This window comes from Lithobates pipiens, unplaced genomic scaffold, assembly GCF_037356315.1.
Source record: "Lithobates pipiens isolate NorthernLeopardFrog02 unplaced genomic scaffold, aLitPip1_a1.2 Scaffold_3, whole genome shotgun sequence".
Taxonomy (NCBI): Eukaryota; Metazoa; Chordata; class Amphibia; order Anura; family Ranidae; genus Lithobates; species Lithobates pipiens.
In genome coordinates, this window is record NW_027507790.1 from 47695151 (window position 1) to 47716644 (window position 21494).

The 21494-nt window shown below is 42.3% G+C and overlaps 1 protein-coding gene across 1 annotated transcript in view; it reads right to left on the minus strand.

Annotated features, from left to right (window-relative positions):
- Positions 1-207: 207 nt before the first annotated feature.
- Positions 208-21494, minus strand: part of HIC2 (HIC ZBTB transcriptional repressor 2) — a 63998-nt gene continuing 42711 nt past the window's right edge. Inside the window, exon 2 of the mRNA XM_077461625.1 lies at positions 208-3743. Within this exon, the coding sequence (XP_077317751.1) occupies positions 2082-3716 (1635 nt within the window). The 5' untranslated portion in view covers positions 3717-3743 and the 3' untranslated portion in view covers positions 208-2081. The remainder of the gene's footprint in view (positions 3744-21494) is intronic.

Genomic DNA, 21494 nt, shown 5'->3' on the forward strand with positions numbered 1-21494 from the left:
GAGTTCAGCTTTAAATACCACAAATAAACTTTTTCCCATGCGATTCCACATGGGTAAAAGACAACTATATTTTCGAGCCTCATTTTGGTAATTTGTCTATTCTTACATTCATTTTAGGTCATAGGACTGAACTTTTGTTAACATAAAAAAAAAAAAATTATTGCAGCTTAACCTGACTTTTCTTTAGTTTCATAGTTTTGGTCTTAAAAAAAAAAAAAAAAAAAAAAAAAAAGTAAACTTGAATTTTCTAATGTGGCCATAAATTGTAAGGGTACACCAGTATTTGGTAAGTTCTGGATTCTGATGCATTTCTAACAGCGGCTGGCCATAATTTGCAAAGATATTGGGAGACTAACACTTTGGGAGTCACAGCTTTGGAAATATCACAAACCTCTGCAGCAAGAGGTGCTTCTATCTAGGGAAAAGGGTTTGGTAATTATTTTGGTTTATTTCAGATTGGATCTCTTTGGGTTCTGTTCATTTTTGGATCTATTTCATAGCCGTAACATGTAGAGTATGGCAAATTCCTGACAGTCTTATGTTTTGAATGCTTTCCATTTAATTTAAATGTTCTAACTTTATACATTTACTTACATGAAAGAAAAAAAAAAAAAAAAAAAAAAACTATGCAAAAACTTTAGTAAAAGCATCTCACTTGTCAAGAGTTCAAGAGGTAGCAAAAGTGACCAGTCCATCGCATCCTTCCACCTTACACGTTTACATACACAGCCACAATAGGCTGACACGCACACTGACACACACTCACGTATACACACACAGGAGTACCTAATAGGTGACCAGTAGTCACCATAAACAGCAACATGGTGAGAACCTTCTTTCCTAACAGATAGGCTACAACTGGAAGCCAGTCTGGCAGTAAAGAGAATAGTTTCCTATATTTTGGAGGTGTGTGGGGTGGAGAAAACAAAAACCTCCTACGGTTTAACACTTTTTGGGTCAGGTTAACAGGGCACTGAGCACTGTAACAAAGTACTAGGTGCCCTCTGTAGGACAGAAGGAGTTACGATGCGTCTGTTCCTGAGCTCATCTTTACACGAGAAGCTCAATAACATGTAAAAAGTGAGTAGTGAAAAGAAAGAATCCTAACCCACCACCCCAAAATAACAACCCTAAACTTCCAGTTCAAAAATTCACAGATTCAAAATGTAAATTAGACAGTCTCCCACAGCCCAGCACTGAGACAAGTACCTATTACAGACAGGAAAACAGAGGGAGGCAAAACAAAGAACCTCCCTCCCACTGGCTCACATGGGTGCAACTGTTGGGCAATGTTAGTTTCCAGTCTGTGGAAAAAAAAAAGGGCCTTCAGAAAGAAGAAAAGGTACCAAGAGGGAACATGCAAAGAATTCACAGCCACGGGATACCAAGAGCCCCAGAAAAGTGCCAGCCCTCCTTCAGCTATCTATACATTGGTGTAAGAAAGGGGCAACTTGGCAGGAACCTATCCAGATGCCCACAGTGGTAACCAGGAGAGGGAGTTGAGGTTTCCTTGGTTTTCATTCATGGATATAAGTAGGAGGCCAGCACCTCTTAAGGCTGGACAGAAGTAGGCAGGGCCAAGATGTAGAAAGGTGTGATCATCACAGGGTGTGTAATAACATGCCTTCAGTAAAATTACACCAAAATGCACCCTACACCAAAAGACTTAACTTCAATGTTTTCCATACTGCTAGAATAGTATAGTAGGATGGCAATGATCACAATCGAATTTGTTGAATCTGCAAGCATTACAATGGCCATCCATTGGCAAGAGTGTTTGAAGTCTTTGTGTAGGTGCCGATGATATAAGAGGCAAAGAGTGCTGGGGATGTAACCTCTCTGTTGTGTAAACCGAAGATGATGTACAACTGGCTTCCGCTGTGCCACATGTTGAAAAGTTGTCATTATTCATTACATGTTAAAGCTCAGGTGAGGCATTGCACCCCCTTTCTTCCATCTCTGATACAACTGGAAAACAGGTACCCATAAAGCAGCAAGTCATCAGGAAGGTAAATTGGTTTGTGTGTGTGTTTGTGTGCACAAGAGAAGCACATTCTTAGGATGTCATAAGAGTCTTTGGTTTAACATGGGGAGGTGTGCATACGCAAGTGACTGATCAGATTGCGCTGCTGGGTGAATTTTCCCCCGCAGAGCTGACATTCATAGGGCTTTTCCCCTGAGTGGACACGCATGTGCTCGGTCAGTCGATATTGCCTTGTAAAGCGCATCCCACACTCGTCGCAAGCAAAAGGTTTGAGGCCCAGATGACTCCTCATGTGGCGGGTCATGGTTCCTCTTTGTGTGAACATTTTGCCACAGATGTTACAGGGGAAAGGACGGGTCAGCCAGTGCGTTTTCTCGTGCTGTCGAAGGGTGGCTGGATCTTTGTAACTTCTCTCACACACTGAGCACTTGAATGGGCGTGATTCATTTGGAAAGGTAGTGTTAGGAGTGGACAGATCCTCCGCTTCCTCTTTGCAGTAGGAATCTTCCTCTTTGATATATAGCTCCTCTTCAGTGTGCGTTTCCACATGGGCATTCAGTTGCTCTGAATTGGGAAACCCCTTTCCACAGGGGATACAGACATACAAGTTGTCTCCAAATGGCACAGTCTCAAATCCATCTTGTCGGTAAACATAGTTGGCACTAGGATGTTCAGTCTCATTCTCGCTATGCCCACTCTCCTCACTGTTGTCTTTGCCATTTTCCACTTCCTCTTTACACTGGAAACCCTTTTCTGAAGCATAGCCCCCTCCAGATATTCGCTCTTTTGACTTAGGCCCAACAATAACTCCATTGGGTATATTTTCTCCTCGTTCCTCTGGAGACAATTCTCCTTCTTTCCTGTCCCACTCCTTTTTACGGGGACAGTGGCGAAGGAGTTTCTTTGGCCCGGATTCAGAGTGGTTTTCCTCCACTTCCATTGGTTCACTGTCTCTTTTTTGGAGGGCGGATTCTTCGTATGAGGCACTGTTGGCTACAGATGCTGAGGCAGATTGGGGGGAACCTGCACAACTATCTGCTTGTACATTCTCTTCTTGTGCAGGTAGGGACGGGCTTTTCTTGGAAAGGTCAAGGCCTAGCTCATGGTCACTCCCATTAGTGCTGTTATGAAGGCTGTTGTTGCTTCCTGTACCTCGATTTAAAGGGTGGCTATTTTCCTGGTTAGAATTGTTAATAAACACCTCTTCATCTTGCCCTGCAGTACTGGACAGCTCATTTGAGTTGGAGCCCTTGTTTTCATCAGATGAGCCAGAGAATCGCATGTGAGCAAGTTGGGGAGTGGAGAGCCTGTGACTCCTTCCAACTCTGCCTATACTGGGCACTCCAAGTTTTCCAACAAATGGCTTCCCAGCACGCTTGAGCTTCTTCCTGCAAAGAGTTGCCAAGTCGTGAAGTTGGAGGTAGCTTGCTGCAGTGAGAAGAGCATTGAAGTTCTGCTCTCCTGGCTGGTCAGATGTTGTTAGGAGTTTACCAGTGTAGATAAAGTCTAAAATCTGACGGAAAACTGCTGGATTGACCATGTCGGTATCTAGATTGATCAGGTTGTCATGGAGAACAAGAGACTTAAAGTACATGCTGCTGGCAGCAAGGATGTTCTTGTGAGCTCGGAACAGGGCATTTTCCACCACAATGATGACATCACACAGGAAACCTTTGGCTCGTTGCTGATTCAGCTGAAGCAGCAGTTGTTTGGCATGGTTTGGCAGATCCATTTCCCCTTCTCATTCAGTATGCTCTGCCTAAAAAATAAAAAAAATACATTAATTAAAAAGGTTTAATTTTAAATAAATAGTCTATTTATTGAAAGATATTAGGGACAGATTCCAAAATACAATAATCACATCTTAACTGGATACAAAGCACACCCCTAATAATGACCACTGTGAAATAAAAATACATACACACATACATATAAATTCTAAAAATAAAAATAGGTGTATGGCCACTTCTCGGCCTGGGGTAGCTGTCAATATTGAGAACAGGCACAGAAAAAAATGTCACCCTCAAGAGTCCTAAAGTGTCACTAAACCCACATTTAAAAAACACTATCAATAAATGGTGTATTACATGCTGTTCATACTCAGTCACTAGGAGGCTAGTTTTCTGCAAAAAAAAAAAAACTTTTGATCCCGCTGCTCTCCATCTCCACTTTCTGTCCATGTCCCTGATTCAGCTAGACATTTTGCAGCTGTAGTAGCAACTCTGCACATGCTCAGTTTTCAGGTCAGTTTCTATGCTGAGCATTTCCTCCCTATAATACATGAGCAGCCCATGTGACTATAGAATCATACACGTGGGTCTATACATGGTCGTAAGTGACAGCCCCCTCCCTCTCTCCTCCATTGCCACCAACAAGCTAAACACAATGGGGACAGGATATTACATGTAGATTAATGAAGGCTTCACCTACTCTAAGACACAGGCTGGAGGGGTGTGACAGAAATCTGCCCACACCATGTTATTTACATAAAATAATAAGGATTTTAAGTCAAATATATATTTATGTCAATTTAAAACAGTTTATTGATCATTATTTTTCCAAATTTTTTTATTGTATTCCAATATTTTATATATAAAATATGACCAGCAGCAGTAGACTGGAATCTCCTCCTGTTCATGCTTCCTTGCAGAAAGGGGGGGAAAAATCTGGGTCATGCAACAGCTGTATATCAATTAGGAAAAAGGGGATTTCTATTTTTTTCTTATTAAAATAATTACAGTGCCATCATCCACATACAGAAATAGAAGGGACAATGTAAATTGTCCATTCTATCACTTTTTAAGTGGGGTAAGCACAAAAAATATTCTGTTTGACGCTTTGCCTATTAGCAGCTCTCCCATATTAACATTTTGCTCTCAGGAAGATTTAGCCCCCCTTCATGACCAGGCCATTTTTTGGGATGCAGCACTGCATTACTTTAACCACTTGCTTACTGGGCACTTAAACCCCCCTCAGTCCCAGACCAATTTTCAGCGCTGATGCACTTTGAATGACAATTGCGTGGGCATACAAACACTGTACCCAAATGAAATTTTTATCATTTTTCCCCCACAAATAGAGCTTTCTTTTGGTGGTATTTAATCACAGCTGGGAGTTTTATTTTTTGCTAAACAAACAAAAAAAAGATGCAAAAAAAAAAAAAAAAAAAAAACATGTTTAATAGTTTTTAATAAAATTTTGCAAAAAGGTCATTTTTCTCCTTCATTGAAGTGCGCTGATGAGGCGGCACTGATAGGCTGCACTGGTGGGCACTGATAGGCTGCATTGGTGGGCACTGATAGGCATAGTTAAGGCGGCACTAATAGGCACAGATAAGGCGGCACTGATGGGCAAAGACGGGCACAGATAAGATGGCACGGATGGGTGGCACTAGTAATCCTTTTATTGTTCAGTCAGATAATTCTTGACAAACAGAGAAAAACTGTCAAATCCTCCCCCTTGCTGTGAGTGACAGGTGATTTACATATCTTGTGCACTAGCCTAAGAGACGTACATTATTTTTTAATTCCCTCCCACTCCTTTCTTCTGCTGTTCTGCAAGGATTGGATGTTCCCCACATCAGCATGATTTAGCATGCTGAAGTCATGTGGTTACTTTCCTACCTTTTCACTGGTTGTTAGCGATCATAGCAGAAGTTCAGTGTAAGAAATGCACTGGATTGGGGAATAATATGCATATTGACAAGGGGAGTGTAGAGGTGGGCGTGGAAACTACTGACATGACTCCACCCACCAAGCTCCAGACAACATACCCATCCACTGAATCTGTAGTTTTTCGGGTCTCATAGCAGACAGAGGGGAGACATTTGACAGGTAAAGATACATGCAGGAGGCATGTATAGCCTTATAGATAACCCCTATGGCAGTAAGGATGACATTGGGTTTACATCCACTTTAAAAGGAAAAAAAAAAAACACAAAAAAAAACTTACATTTAAATTCCCCATTAATGCAGCCTTGTCAGTGTCATTTGCAGCCTTGCATTGCAGCCTTCCATTTAGGCTTGTCACAGTGTCTTTGCTGGCTTGCCGTTTAAAAATGGCGCCGCTGAGATACAGAGCGGATGTCCTGTGCATCTCAGTGGCCAAAAATAGCCGAAAGCTGCTGAGAGCGGTAGAGAAGCAGAAAAACGGTGGGGGATCGGCGTATAACACGCACCCACGATTTCCCCGCGGTTTTCAGGGGAAAAAAAGTGCGAGTTATACGCACATGAATACGTTTTTTTTTTACTTTCTGCTATAAAACACATCCAACTAAAAACACACAAAAAAAAAAATACTTTAATTTAAGCTGAAATGTATTCCGCTACATATTTTTGCTCAAAAAATCCCAATAAGCATATATTGATTGGTTTGTGCAAAAAAGTTGTAGCATCTACAAACTTTCGGACACCGACACTTTTTGAGGAGCAGTGACATTAATACAGTGATCAGTGCACTGTACTGACACTGGCTGGGAAGTGGATAACATCACTGTGGGGGAGGTGCTTGTACTAGGGGAAGGCATGGATTGTGCCCCTGCTTTGCAAAGACAGGATCCATGCCTTCTGTACTGACAGAACAGCAATCTGCCCTGTTTACATAGGCAGATCACCGCTCTCCCTCTGTACCAAAGGATTGGCGGGTGCCAGCTGACATTGAGTCTGCCGTACCTGCCCTTCAGCTCCCACTTTGTATAATCACAGCAGGAGCGGCCTGGATCTGGCACAGAGCAGGCGCCCTTCTTCAGTATATCTAAGGTGGGTGATCTACAAGTGGTTAACCACTTCAATACAGGGCACTTATACACCTTTCCTGCCCAGACCAATTTTCAGATTTCAGTGCTCTTGTCAATTACTCAGTCATGCAACACTGTATCCAAACAAAAATTTGTATTTTTTTTTATACACACAAATAGGAGCTTTTTGGTCATTTAATCCCCACTGGGTTTTTTTTTATTTTTGCGACATAAGTGAAAAAAAAGAGCCAACATTTTGAAAACACTTTTTTTTTTAGTTTGTGATAACATTTTGCAAATAAGTAATTTTTGTTCATAAATTTGGGCCAAAATTTATACTGCTATATATCTTTGGTAAAAATAACCCAAATAGGAGTATATTATTTGGTCTGTGTGTAAAAGTTAGAGTCTACAAGCTAAGTGCAAATCATTGAAAATTGAACACACCTGATGCACGTGACGGTCTCATTTCTTGAGGCCCTGAAATGTCAGGCAAGTACAACCCCCCCCCACCCCCCAAATGACCCCTTTTTGAAAAGAAGGCAGTCCAAGGTATTTAGTAAGAGGCATGGCGAGTTTTTTTGAACTTGTAATTTTTTTATTTTTTTTTACCATCATGTGTTCTAGGAGCATAAATGACACATCTAATTTCCTAACAACCTATCACATTTTTGAAGACCCTGGAGCACCAGGACAATGGAATTGCCCACAAAATTACCCCATTTTATAAGGAAAACACTCCAAAGTATATGCTATGAGGCATGGGCTGGTGACAGGTATTTGGTTACTCTGATGGGCTGGCGACAGGAACTCGAGCGGGCTGTGACAGGTCCTCTTTATTTGAGGGGAAATCGGGCACTGTAAATTTTATTTCCAGATCTCCTCACACAATGAGGAGAACCTGAAAATGGCACTACAGCCGTTTGGCTCTTTACTACGTGACCGGCTGTGTCCAATTTCATCCGAAGAGACACACTCATCCCTGGGGGTGCGCACGAGCGGCGGTCACGAGCCTTAAACAACATGTGACTGGCTGTGATTGGACACAGCCAGTCATGTGGTAAAGAGCCAATTTTATTAGCTTTTTACCATGATGGGGGATGGGCTGTTTCAGAGGGGCACGCCTCATCCACGATCACTGCGGGCCCCCGGGGTGCACACAGGCGACGATCACGAGTAAGGATGAGCTCAGGCGTGTTTGCATGGTCCACGTGCAGAGCCTGCCAGGAAGTTGGCGCAACGCTAATCAGAGGCAGTGAGACATTGCCCCGATGCACGGTTGCAGAGATCGGCAAGGTCTCACTGCCTGGCGGACTCTGCACGTCAACCATGCGAACACGCCTGAGCTCATCCCTAATCACGAGCCTAACACATGTGACTGGCTGTGATAAGACACAGCCAGTCATGTGGTAAAAAGGCAATTTCATTGGCACTTTATCATGATTGGTCTGAGAGACATGCCTCTTCCCCGAACGCCACACTACGGGGCCCCCCGAGGGCGCGCAGAAGCAGCAAAAACCGGAGGACATCATATGGCGTCCCCCAGGAGGTAGGAGATGTTCCCGCCGGTGTCTTAACAATGGCCTGGTATTGAAATGGTTAACCACTTGCCGACCGCCTCACGCCGATGTACGTCGGCAGAATGGCACGGGCAGGCATAAGCACGTACATGTACGTGATTTGCCTCCCGCGGGTCGGGGGCCCGATCGGGCCCCCGCCCGGTGCCTGCGGCGGTCGGTTTTCGTTCGGGAGCGATCCCGGACGAGGGGACGGCCATTCATTCATGGCCACCCCCTCGCGATCGCTCCCGACGAATGGAAATCCCCGGTGACATCACTTCCTCTCCTGTAATGTAAACACAGGAGAGGAAGTGATGTATTCTCTCCTCCGTGTCGGTATTTTTCGTTCCGACACGGAGGAGAGCGGATCAGTGAGTTGCACCAACACATCCCACACACAGTAGAACATGCCAGGCACACTCACACCCCCCCTTTACCCCCCGATCACCCCCCCAATTACCCCTGCCCCCCCAGTCACAGTGACACCAATGTCATTTTTTTTTTTTTTTTTTTTTTTTTTGCATTGGTGTCATTTGTGACTGTAATAACTGTTAGGGCAGTTAGGGTTAGCCCCCTTTAGTTCTAATGTACCCCCCTAACCCCCCCAATAAAGGTTTAACCCCGTGATCACCCCCCGTCGCCAGTGTCACTAAGGCTGGGTTCACATTGCAGCGGTTTATGAGAACGAATGTGATTCGCACCGCACTGCAGTGCAAATCACATCCGATCTCTGTGCGATTCGAGTTCAGCCATTCGCCGCACCCGCCGCACCCGCCACACCCGCCGCACCCGCCGCAAATTCGCACGGGACCCTTTTTTTGGCCCGCAGCAGAATCGGATCGCATGGGTGTTCACACCATGCGATCCGAGTTTGCAGATCGCACTGCGATATGCGAACTGATCTGGGGGTGTCAGTAACATTTCACTGACACTCCCAGCAGTTCGCATAGGGCAGTGTGAACTGCCGCCGGGAGGCATGCGATGCGGGAACCCGCCGCGGATTCGCGGCGTTTCCGCATCGCTCCAGTGTGAACCCAGCCTAATAAGCGATCATTTTTCTGATCGCCGTATTAGTGTCACAGGTGACGCTAGTTAGGCAGGTAGGTATTTAGGTTCGCCGCAGCTTTTTATAGCGCTAGGGACCCCCATATACTACCGCATAAAGCCCCCTGATTGCCCCCTAGTTAACCCTTTCACCAGTGATCACCATATAACTGTTACAGGTGACGCTGGTTGGTTAGTTATTTTTTTATAGTTTCAGGGCACCCGCCATTTATTACCTAATAAAGGTTTAACCCCCTGATCACCCGGCAGGTGTCATTTGTGACTAATAACTGTTAGGGCAGTTAGGGTTAGCCCCCTTTAGTTCTAAGGTACCCCCCTAACCCCCCCAATAAAGGTTTAACCCCGTGATCACCCCCCGTCGCCAGTGTCACTAAGGCTGGGTTCACATTGCAGCGGTTTATGAGAACGGATGTGATTCGCACCGCACTGCAGTGCAAATCACATCCGATCTCTGTGCGATTCGAGTTCAGCTATACAGATAGTATGGCTGAATTCGTGTCGCACCCGCCGCACCCGCCGCAAACTCGCACGGGACCCTTTTTTTGGTCCGCAGCAGAATCGGATCGCATGGGTGTTCACACCATGCGATCCAAGTTTGCAGATCGCACTGCGATATGCGAACTGATCTGGGGGTGTCATTAACATTTCACTGACACTCCCAGCAGTTCGCATAGGGCAGTGTGAACTGCCGCCGGGAGGCATGCGATGCGGGAACCCGCCGCGCATTCGTGGCGTTCCCGCATCGCTCCAGTGTGAACCCAGCCTAATAAGCGATCGTTTTTCTGATCGCTGTATTAGTGTCACAGGTGACGCTAGTTAGGCAGGTAGGTATTTAGGTTCGCCGCAGCTTTTTATAGCGCCAGGGACCCCCATATACTACCGCATAAAGCCCCCTGATTGCCCCCTAGTTAACCCTTTCACCAGTGATCACCATATAACTGTTACAGGTGACGCTGGTTGGTTAGTTATTTTTTTATAGTTTCAGGGCACCCGCCATTTATTACCTAGTCTCACTAGTGTACCCCTAAATTTAGGGGTGTCTACTTTCTAAAATGGGGTCATTTGGGGGGGGGGGTTTGTGCCATCTTGGCATTTTATGGCCTTCAAAACTGTAACGCCCTTAGAAAGCCTGAAGGCGGTGCTTGGTTTTTGGGGCCCCGTACGCGGCTAGGCTCCCAAAAAGTCCCACATATGTGGTATCCCCGTACTCAGGAGAAGCAGCAGAATTTATTTTGGGGTGTCATTTCACATATGCCCATGGCATGCGTGAGCAATATATCATTTAGTGACAACTTTGTGAAAAAAAAAAAAAGTTTGTAATTTTCCCGCAACTTGTGGCAAAATATAAAATATTCCATGGACTCAACATGCCTCTCAGCAAATAGCTTGGGGTGTCTACTTTCTAAAATGGGGTCATTTGTGGGGGTTTTGTGCCATCTTGGCATTTTATGGCCTTCAAAACTGTAATAGGTAGTGAGAAGTGAACTCAAAAAATTACGCCCTTAGAAAGCCTGAAGGCGGTGCTTGGTTTTCGGGGCCCCGTACGCGGCTAGGCTCCCAAAAAGTCCCACATATGTGGTATCCCCGTACTCAGGAGAAGCAGCAGAATTTATTTTGGGGTGTCATTTCACATATGCCCATGGCATGCATGAGCAATATATCATTTAGTGACAACTTTGTGAAAAAAAAAAAAAAAAAAAAAAAGTTTGTAATTTTCCCGCAACTTGTGGCAAAATATAAAATATTCCATGGACTCAACATGCCTCTCAGCAAATAGCTTGGGGTGTCTACTTTCTAAAATGGGGTCATTTGTGGGGGTTTTGTGCCATCTTGGCATTTTATGGCCTTCAAAACTGTAATAGGTAGTGAGGCGTGAAATCAAAAATTTACGCCCTTAGAAAGCCTGAAGGCGGTGCTTGGTTTTCGGGGCCCTGTACGCGGCTAGGCTCCCAAAAAGTCCCACATATGTGGTATCCCCGTACTCAGGAGAAGCAGCAGAATTTATTTTGGGGTGTCATTTCACATACGCCCATAGCATGTGTGAGCAATATATCATTTAGTGACAACTTTGTGTAAAAAAAAAAAAAAAAATTTTTTTTTTGTCATTATTCAATCGCTTGAGGCAAAAAAATAAAATATTCAATGGGCTCAACATGCCTCTTATCAATTTCCTTAGGGGGTCTACTTTCCAAAATGGGGTCATTTGGGGGGGTTTTGTACTGCCCTGTCATTTTAGCACCTCAAGAAATGAGATAGGCAGTCGTAAACTAAAAGCTGCGTAAATTCCAGAAAACGTACCTTAGTTTGTAGATGTGACAACTTTTGCGCAAACCAATAAATATACAATTATTGACTTTTTTTTACCAAAGACATGTGGCTGAATACATTTTGGCCTAAATGTATGACTAAAATTGAGTTTATTGGATTTTTCTAATAACAAAAAGTAGAAAATATCATTTTTTTTCAAAATTTGCGGTCTTTTTACGTTTATATCGCAAAAAATAAAAATCGCAGAGGCAATCAAATACCATCAAAAGAAAGCTCTATTTGTGGGAAGAAAAGGACGCAAATTTTGTTTGGGTACAACATTGCATGACCGCGCAATTACCAGTTAAAGCAGCGCAGTGCCAAAGTGTAAAAAGACCTCTGGTCATTTACCAGCAAAATGGTCCGGTCTGAAAGTGGTTAAACAAAGAAAATTTATCATCGTGAGATTTACACATCTACAGTATCTAACAAAAGAAAGTACACCCCTCACATTTTTGTAAATATGTTATATCTTTTTATGTGACAACACTGAAGAAATGACACTGCTACAATATAAGCAGTCTGCTTGTCTTTAGCAAACTGCGGGCTTTCTTGTGCATTTTCTTTAGAAGAGGCTTCCTTCTGGAACGACAGCCATGCAGACCAAATTTGATGCAATGTGTAGCGTATGGTTTGAGCACTGACAGGCTGACCTCCCCCACCCCTTCAACCTCTGAAGCAATGCTGCTAGGACTCATGCGTCTATTTCCCAAAGACAACCTGTGGATATGACGCTGAGCATGTGCATTCAACTTCTTTGGTCGACCATGGAGAGGCCTGTTCTGAGTGGAACCTGTCCTGTTAAACCTCTGTATAGTCTTGGCCAGCGTGCTGCAGCTCAGTTCCAGGGTCTTGGCAATCATTTTATAGCCTAGACCAGTGATGACGAACCTTGGCACCCCAGATGTTTTGGAACTACATTTCCCATGATGCTCCACTATACTGCAGAGTGCCGGAGCATCATGGGAAATGGAGTTCCAAAACATCTGGAGTGCCAAGGTTCACCACCACTGGCCTAGGCAATCTTGTGTAGAGCAAAAGTCCTATTTTTCAGATCCTCGGAGAGTTCTTTGCCATGAGGTGCCATGTTGAACTTCCAGTGACCAGTATGAGAGAGTGAGGGCAATAACACCAAATTTAACACACCTGCTCCCCATTCACACCTGAGACATTGTAACATTAACAAGGCACGTGACATTGGGGAGGGAAAATGGCTACTTGGGCCCAATTTGGACATTTTCACTTAGGGGTGTACTCACTTGTTGCCAGCAGTAGAAATGAATGCCTGTATGTTCAGTTATTTTGAGGGGACAACAAATTTCCACTGTTATAAAAACATGTACACTCACTACATTACATTGGAGCAAAGCGTAATTTCTTTAGTGCTGTCACATGAAAAGGTATAATAAAATATTTACAAAAATGTGTGTACTCACTTATGGGAGATACTGTACCTTGCTCTGTCATCAGAAACAGACGGATGTCTTTCCTTCAAGAGAAAGCCCCATTTTCTTAACATAATAAAGTGTGTTACCCCAGCATTTCAAATTCCCGATATGTGCCTGCTCTACCATGTACAGTACTTGTATGAGAAAAAGTATTGGGTTCAATTTGTATTGCATCATTTGCATCCTTTATGTGAAATCCCTGCCAGTCCTTCTGCTTTCCTGTTAAAGTGGTTGCAAATCTCCGATGTTCCAAAAAAAAAAAAAAACTGCAAGGTAATGACATAATGTGCATCGCATCCTGCATCACTCCAGTGCACATGCACGTAGCTCTGAAGGTCCAGCAAGGTATGCTGGACCTTCAGAGCACATGCGCCAGTGATGTGCATGTTTACATCATGTTCATTTTACCTAGAGGTAAGCCTTACCTATAGGTAAAAATTGCCAATTGGGGGTTATAACCGCTTTAAAAACTGACCACACTAGGCAGTAGAACACATCGTGGTCAGTCCCTAGTTTATGCTGGGAACTCAGGCTGCTCTCAGGTTTGCCTTTCATTTCAAACAGAATGGGTTGTTTTACAAGGTAGTTCGTTTACAATCACTAACTTCAGCCTAAACAGCTTTTTAAAAAAAAATAATTTAGCTTTGAATAAAGCTGGGAAGGGTTGGGACATGTGAAAAGTGCTCTCATTTTTATTTTTTGTCTACATCGTTTACCATAACAGAGGTAACGGGACACATTTCAATGAGCGTACTGTATGTTCAACTGTCAAAGTTAAGGTTTCCCTTCACTTTGTTGAGATTTTCACCAATTCCTGTCTTTTCTCTGCAACACTAAGAAAACAAAATAAAAGTAAACCAAAAAAATAAAATAAAATAAATCTCCTGGTACATAAATATCTGCAGTACTATCACCTCAAAATACTCAATAGATCTGAACCTTTAACCAAATATACAATAATGCCCTAGTAGTGCATACCTCAAAATACTGGCTAAAATAAATCTATGGGACCTTCACTTTCACAATACTCTAAAAGTGCTCCCCACACACCACATTTAACATGATCATCCTCCTCAAATTATACAACTACTCTCCATCTCCATTACCTCCCCATTACAAAAAAGGCAACTCAGCTTTATGCGTATCTATTCTGGTATTTACTTTTATTGCAGGTTCCACTTCTTCTCTTTACTTCCCCATTTCCACAACAGAAAGGTGGTAGTATGCCAACAATCCACAACTTATTCTCACCAGCATTATAATGTTATGAGCACATATGAAAACGTGTGTAACAGTTTATATGGTTGTATTTACATTTTAAATAAGTGGATCACTCTATTTGGTTTTAATTTGCATCTTTCACTGGCGAATATGATACAAGACCATTTCAACAAGAGACATAAAAAAGGAAGAGATATTATATATATATATATATATATATATATATATATATATATATACATATACACACACACACACACACACACACACACACACACACACACACACACACCATTTTTGACAGCAAATTATTCCCGAGGAAGGCTTTGACCACGCACGTCGAAACGCGTTGGGAATTTTCACACCAGAAGTTTTGATTAATAATATGTACCACTGTATGGGTATATACTGTTGTAGATATATTGAATGATGTTATACATCTTCGACCAGAGATCATATTTTAAACGTTTATGTGTATATGCTTTGTTGTAATTTTTTAAATATACCATTCTTCTAACGATTGTAACTTTGCTACAGAAAAACCCCATTGGGGGAGATTTTCCAATTTTGCTACATTTTTTTTTTTTTCTTGTAGTCAAAAGACGCTTCTAAAATACAAGAATGGCTAAACGCAGCTTTTTAAACGCTGGTTACTCTGTCATGTTAAGTTGTTTTCCGGAGAGGTTTTAAAAGCGTCCCATGTACATTAAGCCTTACTTGCTGGACTGAAGTTGGTGGTGGGACACTGGTACAACAAAATTTACTCATTTACCATTTGGTGAAGAAAAGTCATAATCCTAAAGCCTCATACACACAATAGGAATATCGGACGAGTGATCTTCCATTGTTTTTTTCCCATGCTAGTCTCACATCGAAAATGAAGAGGTTACTACTACTAAAGTTATGAAAACTTTTGTATGACAGAATACAACTTTGGAAGTAATGCAATTAATTTATGACTACTTTACATATACATTGTACATTTACATCAGTCCCTACCCTCAAGGAGCTTACAATCTATAGTCCTCAACTCACATATACTAGGGCTAATCTAATTTAGATCGGATTCAATTAACCTACCAGCACGTCTTTGGTGTGTGGGAAGAAACTGGAGTACCTGGAGAAAACATGGTTTCAGGTAGGTAGTGTCATTGTCAGGATTTGAACCAGCATGTGTTGTATTGCATTCTTTAGTTTCCAAGCACGCGTGGTCTCGGTCTTCAGATTTTTTTTATTTATTTTTTTGGACAAATATTGTACCAATTCAACAGAAATCATACGCTCTGGAAACGTACGAGAAACATTTTCATATTTTTCCCTCCAGATAATTTTGCCTATACTGTTGTGATCGGCTCTCAAAAGCTGTGCACTAACAATCATTCTGATCATGTGATTCTGATCAATTTTCTGATCATTATACTAGGCTTTAGGCTGTTATACTGCTGCACTGCACTCCACGTTCCTTGCCAACGCGCAAGCATTTTAGCGCAAGTCATAGCCTTAAAAATGTGTTAACGTATAGGAAAAGTATCTTGCAAACAAGGTGGTAAATTTCATGGCACAGGATAGACTGCAGGGCCATGTACACCAATTTCCCAGCAGGTGTAGATATAAATATCTAGAGCCAAATTTGGACCAAAGCATTTTCAACTTTGAATATAAAAAAAAAATAAAAAAAAATAAAAAAAATAAAAAACAAACAACCACACACGCGCCAGACATTCTATCCCAATATCGTAACTGCTTTTCCATCATGCTTCCTGCCTGCTTGCAATGCGTTTTGGTCTTTTTAAATACTCCTAGCTTGACTCACTGCCTTATGCTACAATGTGTTCTACATTATTACCAGCAATACCAGAAATGGAGGGGGGGAGAGAGAAACCCACCCTCCTTCGTGCTACAAAACCAAAAAGACAAGGCACACAAGTCAGGAATGCATGAATGCTGCTCAAGCTACAGCCGAGTCAAGCAAAGTTCAGCTGACAAGGTTCTCAGTCAATTTAAACCATATGCAAGGCTTGCCTGCGGGGCCCAGCAAGATGGGTGGAGTGGAGAGAGAAGTAGGAAGGAATAGAGAGAAAGTGTACATATAAATGTAGAGGAGGGGGAAAGGGGAAGCAAATCAGGACACAGAATCAGATTGCAGTGCAAAGAAAAAAAAAAAAAAAAAAAAAGAAAAGCCACCTGCTTTCAGGTGATGTTAAAGCAGCCGGCTAATGGCATTTTATAGTGTAAAAACATCGTAATGACTATTAAGAGGGCAGAAAATCTGGAAAAGACCCAGATCAAAAATCAATACAGCTGAAAAGTGTATTAAAAAGTTTATCAAGATCCAAAAACAAAAATGTAATATATCGCAATTTAAAAGTCCTTCGATAAGGTGGCTCTAGTTTTGTTTTGTAAGGCTATGTTCTGCAAGTACAGAATAGCGCCTACTCATCTGGATAGAAAAGCCAGTGTCCTTGTAACAACATCCTGTGGAGTAAACTAAAATCTCAAACAATTATTATCTCTCTCGGTTATCTTCTGTGAACTACAAGGCAATGTTCTCTACAGAATGGAGATGAGCAGCCCAGAGTGACAATGCTGCTGCTCCATGGATACAGTAATGAGAGCATGGTCACCATGGGACACAAATGTGATACTGGCAGGGTCACCAGGTAAAAATATAGGGGAAAAAAAAGCCTAAGAAAAAAATAAAATAAAAAGGAAGAAGATGATATTTGCAGCCACTACATCCAGGGACTGGTATACACACTCTGTCCCAAAAGAAGAACCCCCCTTTTCTGCGGCAGGTATGCAAGGGTGTTTGAGATCAACTGCGGCCAGCAACCTGTACAGATCAATGAGACCCTGCGGCTGTTCACATGGAACTACACATCCATGCAGTTACATGCTTTTAGGGACAGATCAACAGTCCCAAACGTAGACACTTTTCAGCCCATGCATTTAAATAAGTTAACACATTAAAAAGACCCATAGAGTATACTACAATGCACAGCATTCACATCTGTACACTGTGCTGCTTAATAGCACAGGGGCATCTTAAATTACTTATACTGCATTTCCCTGCAGTACCATTCAAAATAAATGGCAGTACATTGCAATGATATTACCTGTGCATTAAAGTAATATTAAAAGGTTAAAATATGAAAAAAAAACAAATACGTGTTATTAGTCAATACAGGTTATAAGTGTTAATAGTTTTGCACAGATCAGCCCAGATCCTCCACATCTCGCATCCCTTGCCGGCGCTCCTGGCTCCCCCTCTTTTCCGAGTGCCCCCATAGAAACTGCTTCTCCTCTTCTCCAAGTGCCTCCATAGCAAGCCGCTTGCTCTGTGTCCATAAAACTCACAGAATGGGGCTCAGCACCAACGCCAGCTTTCCCCCCCATTGGCTCCCTGGCTGTGATTGGGAGAAGCGAGAGGCAATGGCTCACACTGCTGTGCCAATGGAGAGGCAGAGACCCGGTAGAGCAGCCACTCTCATGCAGTGCTGAATCGGGTAAGTATTAGGGGGGCTGTGAAATGCATGAAGGTACAAAACCTGTACAACCACTTTAACTGCTTAAGGACAGCCTCACGCCGATATACGTCGTCAGAATGGCATGGCTGGGCACAATCACGTACCGGTACGTGATTCTTTAAGTGCCCAGCCGTGGGTCGGGAGCATGCCGCTGGCGGCGCACTCCTGACCCGGTCCTGAGCTCCGTGACCGTGGCCACGGGACCAGCGGACCCCATCGCCGCTGGTGTCCCGCGATTGGGTCGCAGAGCTGAAGAAAGAGGAGAGGTCTGTGTAAACAAACCTCTCCCCGTGCTTCCTAGTGTGGCCGTCACCGATCGTCTGTTCCCTTTTATGGGGAAGGACAATCAGTGACATCACATGCCAGGCCACGCCCCCTACAATTAAAAAAAAAAAAAAAAAAAAAAAAACAAACAAACATACATAACACCTACACTGCCTCCTAGTGGTTAACTCATTCACGGCCAGTGTCATTTACACAGGAATCAGTGCATTTAATAGCACTGATTGCTGTATAAATGACTATGGTCCCAAAAAATGTCGCAAAAGAAAGAAAGAAAGAAAGAAAGAAAAAGAAAAAAAAGAAAGAAAAAGAAAAAGAAAAAAAAAGAAAGAAAGAAAGAAAGAAAGAAAAAAAAGAAGAAAAAAAGAAAAAAAAAAAAAAAAGAAAAAGAAAAAGAAAGAAAAAAGAAAGAAAGAAAGAAAGAAAGAAAAAGAAAAAAAAGAAAGAAAAAGAAAAAGAAAAAAAAAGAAAGAAAGAAAGAAAGAAAGAAAGAAAAAAAAGAAGAAAAAAAGAAAAAAAAAAAAAAAGAAAAAGAAAAAGAAAGAAAAAAGAAAGAAAGAAAGAACACCGATTGCCGCCATTACTAGTAAAAAAAAAAAATAAAAAATAAAAATATTAAATAAAAATGCTATAAAACTATCCCCCATTTTGTAAACACTATAACTTTTGAGCAAACCAATAATTGATATGTTTTTACCAAAAATATGTAGAATACGTATCGGCCTAAATGGAGGAAAAAAATGTTTTTTTTTTATATATATATTTTTGGGGATATTTATTATCATAGTAAAAAGTAAAAAATATAGAATTTTTTTCAAAATTGTCACTCTTTTTGTTTATAGTCCAAAAAAATAAAAACCGCACAGGTGATCAAATACCACCAAAAGAAAGCTCTATTTATGGGGAAAAAAGGACGTCAATTTTGTTTGGGAGCCACGTCACACAACCGCGCAATTGTCAGTTAAAGTGACGCAGTGCCGAATCGCAAAAAGGGGCCTGGTCTTTTGGCTGCAAATTGGTCCGGGGCTTAAGTGGTTAATCTGTATTGCGATAACGTTGTGAATAAGGCCTAAAGGAATCCTGGTCATTAAGGTTCAGGTTCAGACACTTCCTGTATTAGGGTGACAACGGTCTCCCAATTGTGTTCTTGCGAGGTAATACTAGCACCAGATGGAGAATACAAGCAGCTTACATTGTCCATCGTTTTCACCATCAGGATAACGGTCCAGAGCAATGATGTGAGATTCAAAAAAGAATATCATTTGTTTATGCTACAAAATGCTTTAGCAAAATTAAAATGTCATACAGTTAGGTGTTTGATCTGTTTTAATATGGTAGTGCTTCTGGGAGCCACACTGTATAACCACTAGGTAAAAAAGGGTCAGTGTGCTCCCTGGCAGCCACTACTGAACACACGGAGCTCCACAGAAAAGTGAAGACACATAAAAGCTGGGAAACAAAAGGAAAGTATAACTGAGAAATAAAAAAAGCACAGCCAAAACATCTTCGAATGTATTTGTATTCAAAGAAGGGATTGCAGACAAATAGTGTACCGTATCTTTACACACTGTGCAAACACAGGGAAGGCCCAAGAAATGGCATGAGTACAACTGTGCCCGAGTACACTGTTGACCACCTCGCTGGCTGAGTAGAACAGCAGATCCTTCTTAGAAGTCTATGGCAAGGAGCTCCTACTATGCATTATATCAACAGAATATCAAGCTGCATTTTGTATCTCTCCACTAATGAAGCCCAATAGGCAGTCCTCTGCCATATGCTCCATTGTTACAATATTCCCATTCAGGAATTGACTGCCATTTTACTTGTATGAGGAACAAGCATGCCCTCCCTTCTCCCCAGATTTATCCACTCTCCTGTCTTAGGAGGGGTTTATATATCTGAAAGGCAAGAGCTCATTTGTAAAATGAAGAAAAAAAAAAAAAGGAAGAAGTATTCTGACACCTGACAAGACAGAAAAAAACCTCCACTACTCATTTTCTTTTTCTCCCCCCTCAGAGAGGCAGCTGGCACAGGCGGGCACTGAGTAGCAAGGAGACTGGACAAAAGAGACCACACAGACTCTGGAAAATGTGTGTGCGCAAAAGTGCAGGCTGCCAGGCTCAGCAGGAGGCTGAGGAACGATCCCATAGCAGGATAGAAAGGGGGGCTTTGAGGTACCACAAGTGCCTTTCTCCCAAAAGCTCATAAACAACAACGACACAGTCATAAGAAATACGTCTAAATACCCACCGTATCTACAGTACTGTTATATATATAGTGAAAAGACACACCGACACTTATCAGCGAAAAGGGCAAAGATCCAACTGCCATTAAAGAGCTAGTGATTCTTAGATCACAGCTCAAGTCAATAAGCACAAACAGAATACATGACTATGCCAAAACATACAGTATGAAGCTGTGCCCACATATACAGTGCCTTCTTAAAGTATTCAGACCCCCTTTACTTTTTCAATTTTGTTATGTTATAGCCTGATACTACAGTTTAATTTTTTTTTTTTTCCCCCTCAATCTATACCCGCCACGACAGTGAAAACGGTATTTTAGAAAAGTTTACAAAAGGTATGAAAAAGAAAAAAGTGAAATATCACATTGGCATAGGTATTCAGACCCTTTGCAACACTTGAAATTTTAGCTCAGATGTCTCCTGTTCTCTATCATTGCGGAGAGGTTTTTATACTTTGAATGGAGTCCACCTATGGTATATTAAATTGATTGGACTTAATTTGGAAAGGCACACACTCCTCTATAAAAAAGGCCTTACAGCTGACAATGCATATTTTATTCAGAGCAAAAGCCAGGAGGTCAAAAAGGAACTGCCTTCAGGAGACCAGATTATTCCAAAGCACAGATCTGGGGAAGGCTTCAAAAATGTTCTGCTGCACTGAAGGTTCTCAAGAGCACAGTGACCTCCATAACTCTTAAATGGAAGAAGTTTGGCATCACCAGGACTCAAAAACTGGCCAAACTGGGCTATCGGGGGGGGGGGGGGGGAGAGGATCTTAAGAGAGCTGACCAAAAACCTGATGGTCACTGACTGAGCTCCAGACATCTGAAGTGGCTAGATGGAAGCCTCTGCTCAGTGCAAGAACACATGAAAGACCGCTTGGAGTTTGTAAAAAAAGCACCTGAAGGACTCTGACTATGAGGAACAAGATTCTCTGGTCTGATGAAACCAAGTTTGTACTGTTTGGTCTCAATTGTAAATGTTAATGTCTGGAGGAAACCACTCCTGACCAACACCATCCCAACAGTGAAGCATGGTGGTGGTAGCATCATACTGTGGGTGTGTTTTTCAGTAGCAGGGATTGGGACACTGATCAGGGTTATGGGAAAACTGAATGGAGC